Source organism: Callionymus lyra, chromosome 5 (genome assembly GCF_982586985.1).
Source record: "Callionymus lyra chromosome 5, fCalLyr1.hap1.1, whole genome shotgun sequence".
Lineage (NCBI taxonomy): Eukaryota > Metazoa > Chordata > Actinopteri > Syngnathiformes > Callionymidae > Callionymus > Callionymus lyra.
The window spans coordinates 14,963,740-14,978,138 of record NC_141822.1 but is presented as its reverse complement, the minus strand read 5'-3'; the positions used below and the strand labels follow the sequence as shown (position 1 = coordinate 14,978,138).

The window sequence follows — 14,399 nt, the reverse complement described above, 5'->3', positions numbered from 1 at the left end:
TGTAGTTTTTCATGTCTCTGAAACACATTTTCCTTGACTTCTGTTTGAAAAATAACCCACAGGTCTGACATGCTAAACTATTTTTCAACCACTGCAAACATGTTTTAATTCAGGTATGATAATGTCAAGGGGAAAAAAAAAATGGATTCTTTCCGGAGCAAGTGGATCTGGAGAATTGCCTCTAGTTGTGCATACAGTGTTGATAGTGTGTCACACCACTCCATCACTGTGATAGATGAAGTTGGACTTTTCCTCCTCATTCCTCCGGCTTATTTCACACTCCGCCGTCTGCTGGAAATGTGTTAGATGACAAAAAGGACACCCATCTTTCTTAAAGCCATTTCTAGATTGAACTCTTTCCCTTTGTCTGGATTGGGTGTGGCTGCATGTACAGTAAGGGTGAGTATTGGCAATAATCTGGCAATACGTTGCATATCACAGGGGCAAAGATGCAATATATTAAATATATATGTTGAGATACTGTAGAAACAACGATATACAGTATGTGTAGTATTGTCATCTTATGATTTTTTATGTATCTGGTGTTGAAAGATTCACAGACCACATAACTCTTGACAGTCATAACTGCTTTTATTTCTTTCGAAAACCAATATATGTCCAAACATCAGCTTTAAAAGCAGCTAGAGTCGACTGTATCCTCTCATCCTCAGTCATGGCCTGGATCTTGCGGCATATTATTGTACCTGTTGCAGTGAACTATTTCATTTTATGTGAAAATGAAGAATAATTCAAAAGCCAAAAATAAAAACAAGAATAATACTGTTCATTTTATTGTATTTATTTTTAATCAACATAGTTATTTTGAATATCGATACAGTGTTGTGAAGAAACATCATTATATACTGTATTGCTGTATCAATATTTTTTCACAAGCCTAGTTGCTTCTATATAATCTTTATATCTTGGTTAGAATTCAAAGAAGACCCAAACCGATGAGATGGTTCTACAAAAAAAATGGATGACAATTGTACAAAGAAGTTTGTGGATCTTCCACTAAATACGGTCGGACACTGAAATCCAGAAAATGGTGCAAAAAGTACAAAAATATTCAGATGTATGAATCTGTGCGTACACACAAATAAAAGCACTTTGCCTTTGTACATACCAATCAACGTGGGATTAATCGCAGACTTGTTTGTCCCTTTCCACGTCCTTTACATATTTAAATCATATTTAAATGAACCAGAGTCCGTGATACCCCCCCCACCCCCCCTGCGATCAGAAAAAACAAATGAAAACATGAATTTAAACTTGATGAACAGTTTATATTCAGTTATTTTAAACATTTCTGACAAAACGCTGAGTATTGATGATGTTGTGAAGATGGTCTGGTTGTCCGAGCTTCATATGAATGTGCAAATTCTTATTACATTGCGTTTGGTTTACAAATGAAAAAAATTGTGTGACGGTGTATTTATATTAATGTTTTTTAAGAAGATCGCGCCGATCACGTGATCGCATGAGTTAAACCACCTTTAGCTGCTTTCATTCTGCAGCTTCACTTTGATCAAACTGACGTGATGTTGTTCCACAAGAACGTCTGTGACTCTCGTAGACTTGAAGCGATCAGATGATCATTTTGTTCGTTATATTCTAAAAACAAGCTCATAATTCCTTTACATTTTTTTCTGAATAGCGTGAAATAGCGATTAAAATATTCTGTACAAAACGATCGATATTCTCTTAATAAATACTGTACAGATCAGCAGTTTGGTGAATGAGAACATATTTATAAGTTTGTAAATAATTTAATATCCACTTGTTTAACTACAAAAAAACTAAAATTGGTCTGCACGGTTTTTGTATGTATGACCCCTTAGTACATGAGGCCCCTGGAGTTTACCCTAAGCAGGGCCTTCCTGTCTAACGCATTAAAAAAGTAACAAAAGGAAATGTTTGCCAAGATATTGTATTGTCCGTCTATTTGTCAATTTATCCATCCAACCAATACATTGTTCTATCCATCCATCCATCTGTTTGATTGTGCATCCATTGCAAGAGAAACAAAGGTTTCCCTCCCTAAGAAAAGAAGCGATACTTTCGACATCACATCTTTAAAAAAAAAAACTTTTCTATTTGGCAGTGACTGGGATTCCTCCCAACATGGCTCCCCTTGTACTCCCCTCCATCTGTCAGCGGCATTCACGGCTCAACCATCAGTGACTTAATAGCAGCGGAGTGAAGTGTACAGGGGCCTCTAATGGAAGCTCTTTGTTCACTTGTCACTTCCACTGCTCCCATAGAAACACCCGGCTGGACCCGTCTGATGAGCCCTCCGGGGCGGCAGCGCTGCCGCTGAAGGGATCTATCGTACCCGACCATCTCCAGCCACATCACTTTTACATTCCCTGCACTTTTAATTGAGGTTGACGTTTGCGGAAGCAGATGCCAAATATCCCTGAGTGACTGTGAAATAAATGTATAAATAAGACTTAGCACCTCCGAAGTGGGTCTTGATGAAGTCTTGGGTAAACAGTGCGGTCTGTGGTGTAGGAGAGCTCAACTTTGTGGCTGATTATTTATTTATTTAGACCAAAAACTTCAATTCAGTGGCAGGGAATAACATTTCCTCAGGGGCCACATTTTATGCAGAGGCCAGCAAGCAAAAGTAAGCAACAAAAAAAATATCAGGCTAAAATTATTACATCTAATATTGCTATTAGATATGAAAGCAAATACTTTCCAAATATTTTATTTTAATATTATTATTATTATTTTGTTTTTTAGGGGCAATAAATACTTGCAAAAAAGAGAAAATTGGAGTACAAAAGTGCTAAAACCTAAACCTTAAGGCTATATTTAGAGACTATAAATAAACACAAAATAAAACGGTCAGTTCCTACATGATGTTTTACCCCGTGAGGGACTAATGAATACAATAAAAGGGCCACATGTGACCCCCTGGGCCACACTTCACCGTCTGCTCTAATTCATGTTAATGATTAGTTTTTGTTTCCTCTTTTTTTTTTTATGCAAGGTTCAATAATTGTCCCCAAAAATCTGGAATGGAGATGTTTATGTGGGGAACCCCTCCTTTTCTTCCACACCCCCCTTTTCTCAACTTCCTTATCTCCCCCAGCAGAAGAGCGAGAGCAAACCTCCCTCCCCGGATTACGCATGTCACCCTAATCCCATTCATTCTCTTCCTGGTCCTGTGAGAGCAGCAGTCACTGGACCATCTCGTGCCACACACAAACACACACACACACACACACACACACACAAACAGACTCACAAAGGCTCGGGTGACTGTGAGCGATAAGGCCTATATGTGGAAGCATTAGCCTTCAACAACGGAGGTCTAAACACAGGAAGGGAAATCCCCATTTTCGCACTTGATCCCCCCTTATCTTCACGACCTGCTCCGTGGCCTTAATCCAGTGTCACCACATGTCCCGTCAGAGATCTCTTGGACATGGACACACTTAACACGGTTGACACGAAAGTGCAGGAGCTACATGGAGTGGAATTCAATTCTTAACTTGTGAACGTCGTCCATCAGTCCTCTTATCTGTCCTTTTATTATATCTGTCAGTCAGTCCATCCTTTCATTTGTCTGTCCTTATAGTCCATCTGTCTGTCCATCCATCCAGCTTTCCATCCCTTTATTCTGTCCTTCCATCCATCCATCCACCCGTCCGTCCATAAGTCTGTCCAGCTCTCCATCCAATACCCGTATGTCCATCCTTCAATCCATTTGTCCATTCATTCATCCATCCATCTATTCCTTCCGTGCATCTATCCATATATCTATTTTGTGCATCCGTCCGTCTATCTATTCATCCATCCTTCTATTTGTCCATCCGTCCATTTGTCCATTCATCCATCCATCTATTTCTTCTGTGCATCTATCATCCATCTATTTTGTGCATCCATCCGTCTGTCTATTCGTCCATCCTTCTATTTGTCCATCAGTCCATTTGTCCATTCATCCATCCATCTATTTCTTCCGTGCATCCTTCTATTTGTCCATTTGTCTATTTGTTTATTCGTCCATCCATCTATCTAACAGTTTGTCTGTTGGCCCTTCCATCAATCTATTCCTTGCATCCATCCATCTATCTGTCAGCCTGTTCATCCATCCATCCATCTATCTATCTATCCATCCATCCATCCATCCATCCTTATGTCTGTCTATCTTTGCAGCCATCCATCCACCCACCTATTGCATGGATCTATCCATCCACATAAACGTTCATCTTTCCATCCATCCATCTATTGCTTGCATCCATCCATCCATCCACCCCTTGCATCCGTCCATCTATCCGTCAGTCTGTTCATCCATCCATCCATCCTTATGTCTGTCTTTCTTTGCAGCGATCCATCCACCGACCCAACGCATCGATCTATCCATCCACATAAACATTCATCCATCCATCCATCCATCAATGCCTTGCATCTATCCGTCCATTCCTTGCCTCCATCCATCTATCCGTCAGTCTGTTCATCCATCCATCCATCCATCCTTATGTCTGTCTATTTTTGCAGCCATCCACCCACCCATCGCATCGATCTATCCATCCACATAAACATTCATCTTTCCATCATCCATCTATTGCTTGCATCCATCCATGCATTCCTTGCATCCATCCATCTATCCGTCAGTCTGTTCATCCATCCATCCATCCATCCATCCTTATGTCTTTCTCTCTTTGCAGCCATCCATCCACCCACCCAACGCATCGATCTATCCATCCACATAAAAGTTCATCCATCCATCCATTCATCTGTGTAAAATTGTTTGTCCATCCATCTATTCCGTGCACCCATCAGTCTGTACATCCATGCATCCATCCATCCAAACTGTCCATCCATCTATCCATCCAATCGGTCCATCCATCTGTTCATCCATCAATCTATTCATCCATCCACCACTAACCATTCAAATGAAAACAAGCCACTGCAATCATTTTAGTGAGAAGAGAACGTCTTAATCAAAAAAGAGGTTGAAGGTTAGTCATTTTCCAATTATACATAAAATGAATTTTGTATGGTGACTGAATATAAAATAATAGTCTGAAACACAGTGTCTCATGTCAGCGAGGGTTATTAGCAATGTCCTTGTGTTGAATTACAACTATAATGTCACAGCTTGATATCCATTTGACTCGGAAAACAAAACAATATTGAATTCAAGATTGGACTGACGGACAGTAATAGCTGTTACGTAAATAAAAAATAAATAAATATATCGGTATTTATAGAGCTGCAAAACCTGTCCCGTTTAAATGGCAACAAATGTTGGCTCGAAGGGTTTTTAATGAAACACAATTGATCTGTGTACTGCGAGGGTCCACACCACACAAGTGAATTGTTACGTGCTGACACACACTTGGATGAACGCCACGTGGCACCAGGAAGCGTCACAGTAAGGTGAGCGGACCATCGTACGGCGGCGTGAAATGGAGCAGGTCACGGACACGGTTACGGAATACTGCTGATTATGAAACAGCTGGGGCAGTCGCTGGAATACAATCCGAACATTTAAGGCTCCGTTGCCCTCTGTCCTTTTTCTAGATGTATTCAGATCAAATCAATGCTTGGAGGTCCTGAAGCTAAACAAGCTGCAAATTGATCTGCAGGCACATAATCGCATCAATAATTCATAATGACGCCCCCTGGGGGGTTAATGCAGGGAACGCCGGCCAATGTTTCTCCCGAGTTTAATACCAGTCTGGTATTCTCAAGTTCACCCACATTCTGAATCCGTGACATAAGTGGTAACTCCTTCTGATGCCTGGGCAACGTTCCCTCTGCAGACTGGCAGGGGATTTTCGTCTGGCCCCGATGTTAAACAGGGTTCTTTAGGTCAGCTGGTCGGCTGGCGTGACGGACTGCTTTGCTTGCCTGGACAAACACAGTGAAATCCCCTGTAATCAAGCAGCTGTAACGCCTGCTTTGAGGAGATTTGCGCAACAAGGCAGGTGCCAATCTGACTGCAATCAGGATTTATGCAGACCTCGCATCCAGCCGAGAAGTCTGATTAGGTTCATACAATTTCCTGAGCGGAAGCGCAGATCCCTCTTGTAATAAATCCACCGAGCTCCAGTTATGAACTTTACATATCCTGTTAGATCAGCGTTTGTGACAAGGTCTCTGATATATCTGCTTTATTTAATGTGCTTGAAAACCGGTCCTAGGAAGAACAAAATAAATATATATAGCTCCTCTTATATACACCACTTTGGACCAAGTGGCACTGTATTTATAATAGGGGTGTTAACGTTTAAACGTGTAAATGCTTCCAAGGATATCGTATCATAACCGTTAAGAAAAATCAATAACTCGCAACACGCAATTTATTTCGTCGCATTTATTCTCACTGGTAATGACATGCCAGGGATGCAGAGCTGCAGTTAGGCTTGTTTTGGTCATGTGATGGGAGAGTTGTATTTTACTTTATTTTACTTTTACACTGTTAATATTTTTTGTAAATTAGAAAATAACTGGTGTAGCCTCATGCGGAGATGTAAAGCCGCACTATACTCTCATACTAACAGAATTACGGAGTGATACTACCAGAATCACAGAGTAACATTTTCAGAAACGTCTAGTAACAATACAAGAAAGTTGGAGTAATACTACAAGAATCTCTGAGTAAAACCACTAGAATTGCTTAGTATTACTATGGCAATTGCTAGTTAAAACTACGAGACTTGCGGAGTAATACTACGAGAATTGCAGAGAAAAACTATGAGAATCGCGGAGTAACGCTACAGGAAACAAAGAGTAATGCTACGAAAATTGCAGACAAATACTAGGAGCACTGTGGAGTAACACTACGAGAATCACTGAGTAATACTATGAGAATCGCTAAGTATGACTATGAGAATGGCTGAGTAAAACTACACGACTTGTGGAGTAATACTACGAGAATTGCAGACTAATACCACAAGAATCGCGGCATAATACTATGACAATCGCTGAGTATAACTATGAGAATTGCCGAGTACTACTATGAGAGTCGCTGAGTAAAACTACGAGACTTGTGGAGTAATACTACGAGAATCACTGATTATAACTATGAGAATCGCTGAGTAAAACTACGAGACTTGTGGAGTAATACTGTGAGAATCACTGAGTAATACTATGAGAATTGCTGAGTATATGGAGTTATCATACGATAAGCAAAGTTTACCAACATTTTGACTGATATTTGAGCGCCATGTATATATAAAATCAGTCAAATATTTGTGAATGAGCTCACGTACATCATCGTCTTTTCCCCTTCAAGCTCCTGACTGCCCCGGGTCAGTCGGCCCAGCTCTGACCTACATGTCAGTGCAAAGAAATATGTGTCAGAAAAGTGTTTCACCATCTGTATCTTCAGAGATCTAATAACGGGGAACAAAATGGTAGAATGACCTGAAGGATGACGATGTTGTCTAACAAAGATGGTAATTAGGTTAATGAGTTGACAACGTCTTTACCATCATAAGGCAAGTGAAAGCAATTACATTAGTATACTGTCATAAAACACATGTACTGTGATCCAATGAATTCATGTCAGTGGAACTTTAGAATAGACTTGGCAATGAAAGTCTGTTCGAATGAGATGACTTTTGCATTTGAAGCCAAATTATTTAAATCAAATTTTATTTTTTGAATCATCGAGGACTTGAAATCTTACTCTAGTCCTTTTTTCAACTTTAGCTTTTAAACTGAAGTCACAACTCGTGATAGTCAAAACATAATTTCTATTAGGATATGAAGGCTAAACACGAAGTAAAATAAATAAACAGAAAACATGACTGTCAAGGATTCAAGGATTTATTTTTGTTTTATAACAAAAATAACAACAAACACAACTGCAGCCAAACTAAAGTCAAACATAACAACACAACATAAACACAATAATGACCAACACAAAAATAAAAACATGACAAAAACACAACATAAATGCAACCCCCGATAAACACAACAGAAACACAATACAACATAAAAGATAACATAAACACAGTACCACCACAAATGAAACAGCATCACAACATAAACACAATACTACAAAACACAACAGGGACCAATTAAAATATTAAACAAAAAAAAAAAACCACTACAACAAAAAACACAACAAACATGATACAATACAACAAAAACCAACACAACAACAATAAAATAGAAACACAGTACAACAACAAGCATGAAACAGAAGCAACCAAACTAAAGTCAAACATACCACAACATAAACGCAACAATGACCAACACAACAATAAAAACATGATACAAACACAACATTAACACAATACAACATAAAAGATACCATAAACACACTACCACCACAAATGCAACAGCATCACAACATAAACACAATACAACAAAACACAACAGAGACCCACTATAACATTAAACAAAAAAACACTACAACAAAAAACACAACATAGATGATACAATCCAACAAAAAAAACACAACAATAAAATAGAGACACAGTACAACAACAAACATGACACAAACACAACTGCAACCAAACTCAAGTCAAACATAACACAACATAAACGCAACAACGACCAACACAACAATAAAAACATGATACAAACACAACATTAACACAATACAACATAAAAGATAACATAAACACAATACTACCACAAATTCAACAGCATCACAACATAAACGCAATACTACAAAACACAACAGAGACCCACTATAACATTAAACAAAAAAAACAAAAAAAAAAAACATATATGATACAATACAACAAAAACCAACACAACAACATTAAAATGGAAACACAAGTACAACAACAAACATGACACAAAAACAACTGCAACTTAACTAAGGTCAAACATAACACAACATAAACGCAACAATGACCAACACCAAAATAAAAACATGACACAAACACAAATACAACACAACAGCATCAACAAATAAATAAAACAAAAATAACTCCGTGAGAAAATCAACACCACAAGTTAAAATTGTAGTAAAAGGACTGGAGTTTGTTATTGTCATGAATTTTTTATTGTTCTTATCATCTTTGTTATCAATGGTCGCTCACAAAAACACCAGTTTTTAAATCAATTTTCACAAACCATTTTTGTTTCGCCGCCTCATCAAGAAACTTAAATTGGTTCTTGTAAACTGTAGCCCGGACCAAAGGGGGGTCACAAGGAAGGGGGTTCCATCAGAGGTTTGTAAAAAGGCAGAAACTCCCGCAGGCAGTGGGACACATGAGCTCCAGCGTTCCTCCATTGATGTCGTGCAGGCAGCGCCGTCTCCTCAGCCATCTGCTCGGAACGCACCGTGAAAACACTCTCAACTCACTTGATTTGATTTCACTTGAGCCAGTAACAGTCTGAGAGTCACACTTTTATTGTCTCTCTTTTCAGCTCAGTGGTGAATCTGTTTCTGAGCACAGGGATGATATGCTGTCATCTGATGACTTTATTTAAACACATGTTTTCTGTGTCAATCACGGTCGGGATTTTTAGAATGGAATATTTAACTATTAACCTCTAAAGCCATTTGCTTAATTGATATTCTTAAAAATTTACATATATTCATAAATTGAATTAAATTGAATTCAATAAATTGAATTAAATAAATTGAATTCAATTGAATTCAATACATTGAATTAGGTCGAATTGAATATAAATTAATTTAATTAAATAGAAATTGATTTAATTTAATTGGATTTAATTTTAATTAAAATAACTTACATTTAATTGAATTAAAATAATTTAATTTTAATTGAATTAAAATAATATAATTTTAATTGAATTAAAATAACATACATTAAATTTAATTATAATAATATAACTTTAATTTAAATAAAATAACAAAAAATTGAATTGAATTAAAATAACATAAATTTAATTGAATTAAAATAACATACATTAAATTGAATGAAAATAACATACATTCAATTGAAATAAATAACATAAATTGAATTGAAATAAACAACATCAATTACATTGAAATAAATAGCATAAATTACATTGAAATAAATAACATAAATTACATTGAAATAAATAACATAAATTACATTGAAATACATTAAATTGAATTAAAATAACATGAATTAAATTGAAATAAATAAGATAAATTAAATTGAAATAAACAACATAAATTACATCCAAATACATTATGTATGAAAATAATAAATTAACATTGGCACAGTGATAAAATAAGGGGGTATGGGGTGGTAATATAATAATAATAAATTACAAAAAATACTATCCTGGCTTCTTCAAAAGGAAGCCAAACACAAGGACTGCGTTATGCTGTGTCGATCCGAGCACACGTTTCAGTTATGATGGATTAAACCCAGCATGTGAATTGATCTTCGGTGCGTCATACAATTATTCCTAAATGAAATACAAGTACAATTGGCAGATCTGGGTGTGTCCTGACATGGACTTGTCGATGGCTCGATCCATGTGATCTTAATCACATCGGAACTCTGCGTCCAAACTGACGACTCTGCATATTTACAGAAGGTCGGCAGGTGCGATGGGTCTCAGTGACGGTCTTCGTGGAGTCGACTGAATTTGTGTGAGCGAGTTCAGTGTTTGATACGTCTCTAAATTAACTGATTGGAAATTTAAAAACATTTTTTATTAAGAAACGATGCCTCCTTTTTTATCACTATAAATCTCACATCTCTGTAAACGGTAGATCAGAGAGACGACGTGTAAATGAAACGCTATAACTCGTTGTATTTTCTTAAACGCTGCAGCTTTATCTGCTGGCCAGCCCCGGCATTAGGACCCCCCGGGGAGATGAGAGGGAGACTATTAATGCGTGTAAAGACTCAGCTGCATCGACTTGAACCGGAGGATCAGAAAAAAGGGTGAGGGAAGTGTAATGCTCAAGTAACACATGTGCTCTCGGGGAAAACTGTTAACACTGTAAAAAAAAAAAAAAGCTAGTCTTTTGTGTCCGTGTTGTCGTGAAGTAGAAGCTTTAGCTTAAAGTACAGTAATGAACACAAAAGTATTTTTCTTTTAATTTTCAAGCTCATAACAAGTTTCTTAACAACAGGGGGTGAATTAGAGTCTCTGTGCCTTGTTTCTCAGACACATTAATGAAATATGTTTCACTTCCTGTTGCATCCAAATGCAATTACATGTTATATCAAGTGACTTTAAACACTTGATATGTTATTGATTAACTCGGCTACTAAACTGAAACGCATGGATTAGTCTACAAAACCTTCTTGATTATTACGTATAAAAATTGCATCTTAAATGCATTTTAAGCAAGAAGTGATTTCACCAGTCAGCCAGCCGGCCTCTAGGGGGCGACCACATGGTTAAAACTTCATTCAACTGCCTTAAAAAACAAGAAAGGAGCAGAGCGAAGATACGAAGTCAAGCCACTCGTGTCTTAAATACACGTTGAAAAGAGCCAAACTATGTCAAGAGTAGATTCTTTGTAAATTTACTTACTACGTAGATAGCATTTATTTTGGTTATTATTACGGGGTGAAAAAAATGTGATATAATATAAAATGTTCACGCAACAATATTCAACACAACTTATCGCTATAAAATCTATATATATTTTATTGTTTATCATAGTTCTTGATTGGTAAATATATCATTGAATTTAACATTTAAATATTCTCAGCTTTTGTCATTGCGCAGTCATTGCGTTCTACGCAGCTAAAGGAACTCCTCGCGAGTGCCTGGCGATCACTGAGAATGAGAGGATACAGTTGTCTCAAGCAGCTTTTAAAGTGGATGTTTTGACATATTTTAGTTTTTTTTAAAAAAAAAAGGAAAGCAGTTGTGTCAAGAGTCATGTGGTCTGTAAATTCTGCAACTCCAGCGTCAAGTACTCGGACAATATTACAAATATATCCTTGTTGCTACAGTCTATTGCAACATATGATATCGTATCGTAGCCGCCGTTTCACGATACCTCGTCCTACTTAACTATACATTTTATATTTGTTTTATTTATCATTTAATGTATTTTTCACTTTATTTACTTGATGTTTTGTTGTAATTTATTAAAAATACAGATGTGTTTTTACTAAGATCTTGTATTATCTGGATTATGGATCGGGATTTCAAGTTATATAACCATAATTATAATTTTTGCCATAATTGTCTAACAAAGGCTCAAAAATAGGATCATTACCCTGCCAAATTAACTATATCCGAACTTCCCCTCCAAGCGCATTCCAGTCCCCGGAGTCATCTCGTAACGTTTGTACCTATAGTATCACAAAGAAACAAAGTAGGCCACCAACAGATTTACAACAAATCTTATAGTGTTGCTGCAGCGCCATATGCGACCCCCGCCTGCAGCGACGCTAACCGGGCCGCGTGCCACCAGGCAACAAGATGATCATGTCCGGATTGATATACATCATCAGAAGTTCCTCCTCTACCACGATATCCTTCAACCCCCCCCCCCCCCTCTGTTGTGTGTAATCGTTCGCTAACTATGGCCGTCTGGTCCGATCATTTGCACAACAACATGGCTCTTATCAACAAGCAACGTCTCACTCCCGTACTGCAGTGGAAGGTAAACGCTTGTGTACGCTCGAGTGCTGGGCTTAATTAGCTCTCTTCAAAACCCACGGCGTTGAACAGGAAAAAGTACTTCAACAGAGCGACGGAAAGGTCAACGGTGCTTTTGCACGAGTGACCTTCCGGTGGCGAGTCTGGTATTGATAGCAGATATGAGCACAGGCTTCACCGTTGATACCAGTGTGACTCGGAGAGGCTTCAGATCACACACCTGCCGTTGGAGAGGGAAAAAAAAGGGTGTTTGAGATAACAATTTTCCCCCCCTTCCTCGTCAAGGAGACATCTGGCACCATCATGGCAAAAGGGAGGGTCTCTCCGAAATACGCTGGATAATGAGGCGTAGAAAAGTGTGGATCACCGCGGTGGAGCCGCACTAGACCTTGCAAAATATGCCATCTGGATTATTTCGCCGAAGAGACTTTCTAGGCGGAACCAGTCGGATAAATTCAATTTGTCCCTCATCGACGGCGGAAAAATGTCTGGGGACGCCTCGGATCTCTTTAACATGTGTCGATACTAGGGGTGTGTGAAAAGTCATCGAAAAAACAATATTACATTTTAATATTTTTTCACATTACTGTATTGCAATATTTATCAGAACTTTAATCAGTTTTATTTTCAAAAAAACGATATTACATTTTGGGGCTTTCAAATCATATTTATTTATTCGTATCATAGTTATTTTGCGGTTTATATTTTTACTTTTTTAATAAAGTGCATGTAAAATACAATTTAATAAAAAAAAACACACTTACATGTAAGTGTATATATTTATATATATGTACAATTCACATGCAAGTATCGAATGCACCGTGTACAACTAAGAGCTTGTTCATTTTTGTGTTGTAATCAAACTTTGGGCCTATAGATGGCGTCAGTCCTGCGAAATCCTGCTAATGACTAAGGATGAGAGGATACACTTGACTCCAGCGGCTTTTAAAGCTAATGTTTTGGACATATTTTGGAGAATACTACAAATATGTGCTTGTTCCTACAGTTTCCTGAAATCTGTTGTTTTATCTTTAACACTAGCTTCTTTATGAGTGCAATATCGCCATGAATATTAATCTACTTTGATTTTGAGACAACAATCTGTCGGGCCACATAAAATTAGAAGGTGGACCCCCTTGACCTCGACACATGTGCTATACATCCTTGCATTATTGTTCTTTTGGCCAGAAAGCATTATCTTCTTCACAAAAACTGGAAGACAAAAAAACATCATGACGTCGTCCCATTTGATGTTCTTCAAAACAATGCACAGATGTTTTGAGTAAAGTACTGTTTGCTGTTGTCGCATCATTAAGCGACACATCTGAGATCCCACTACGTATTCCTGACGAGTCTGTGTCTTTTGGTTGCAGGTGATCTCTACGCTGTCAAGAATCTCCCACCACAGCATCGCACAAATCAAAGGAATCAGGTCGGTGTCTTGATTTTTCTCATCTGTCTTCACAACAGCAGAGGAACTCCATAACTCTCTCTAATGATTCAGAAAGTGTCTTTTTTTTCTTTTTTTTTTACAGACATAATAACTTCTCTGTTCATATCCGAACCTGCAGTCGCTGTGCTCCCTCGGCATGAATCATAAAAACGGGGATGTTAAACATTTCAATATTTCATTTAAAACATGAAGGATAATTTTTCGCCGCGTTGATCTATGCTGTCGTTTCGTAGGCAGATATGAATGTTTAGTGACTCTTCTCACCCAAATGTGAAGCCGGGGGAATCCTTTACCTCTCCCGCGGGACGAGTCTCATTCCGAGTCATTTGCTTCATCTCCTCAAAGCATCAGTGGTTCACTATCTGTGCGTGGAAGCGGTTATTGTCCATATGATGAATGAGTCGCGGCAACACGTGAGTCGGGGCATCAAGCCAGGGTGTGAAAAAAAGGA

At 37.9% G+C, this 14,399-nt stretch overlaps 1 protein-coding gene across 5 annotated transcripts in view; it reads left to right on the top strand.

Annotated features, from left to right (window-relative positions):
- Positions 1 to 14,399, top strand: part of vav2 (vav guanine nucleotide exchange factor 2) — a 184,451-nt gene that overhangs the window by 109,439 nt on the left and 60,613 nt on the right. For all 5 annotated transcript variants that reach the window (XM_087791086.1, XM_087791085.1, XM_087791084.1 and 2 more), the window contains exon 3: positions 13,869 to 13,927. In XM_087791086.1, the coding sequence (XP_087647212.1) occupies positions 13,869 to 13,927 (59 nt within the window). The remainder of the gene's footprint in view (positions 1 to 13,868; positions 13,928 to 14,399) is intronic.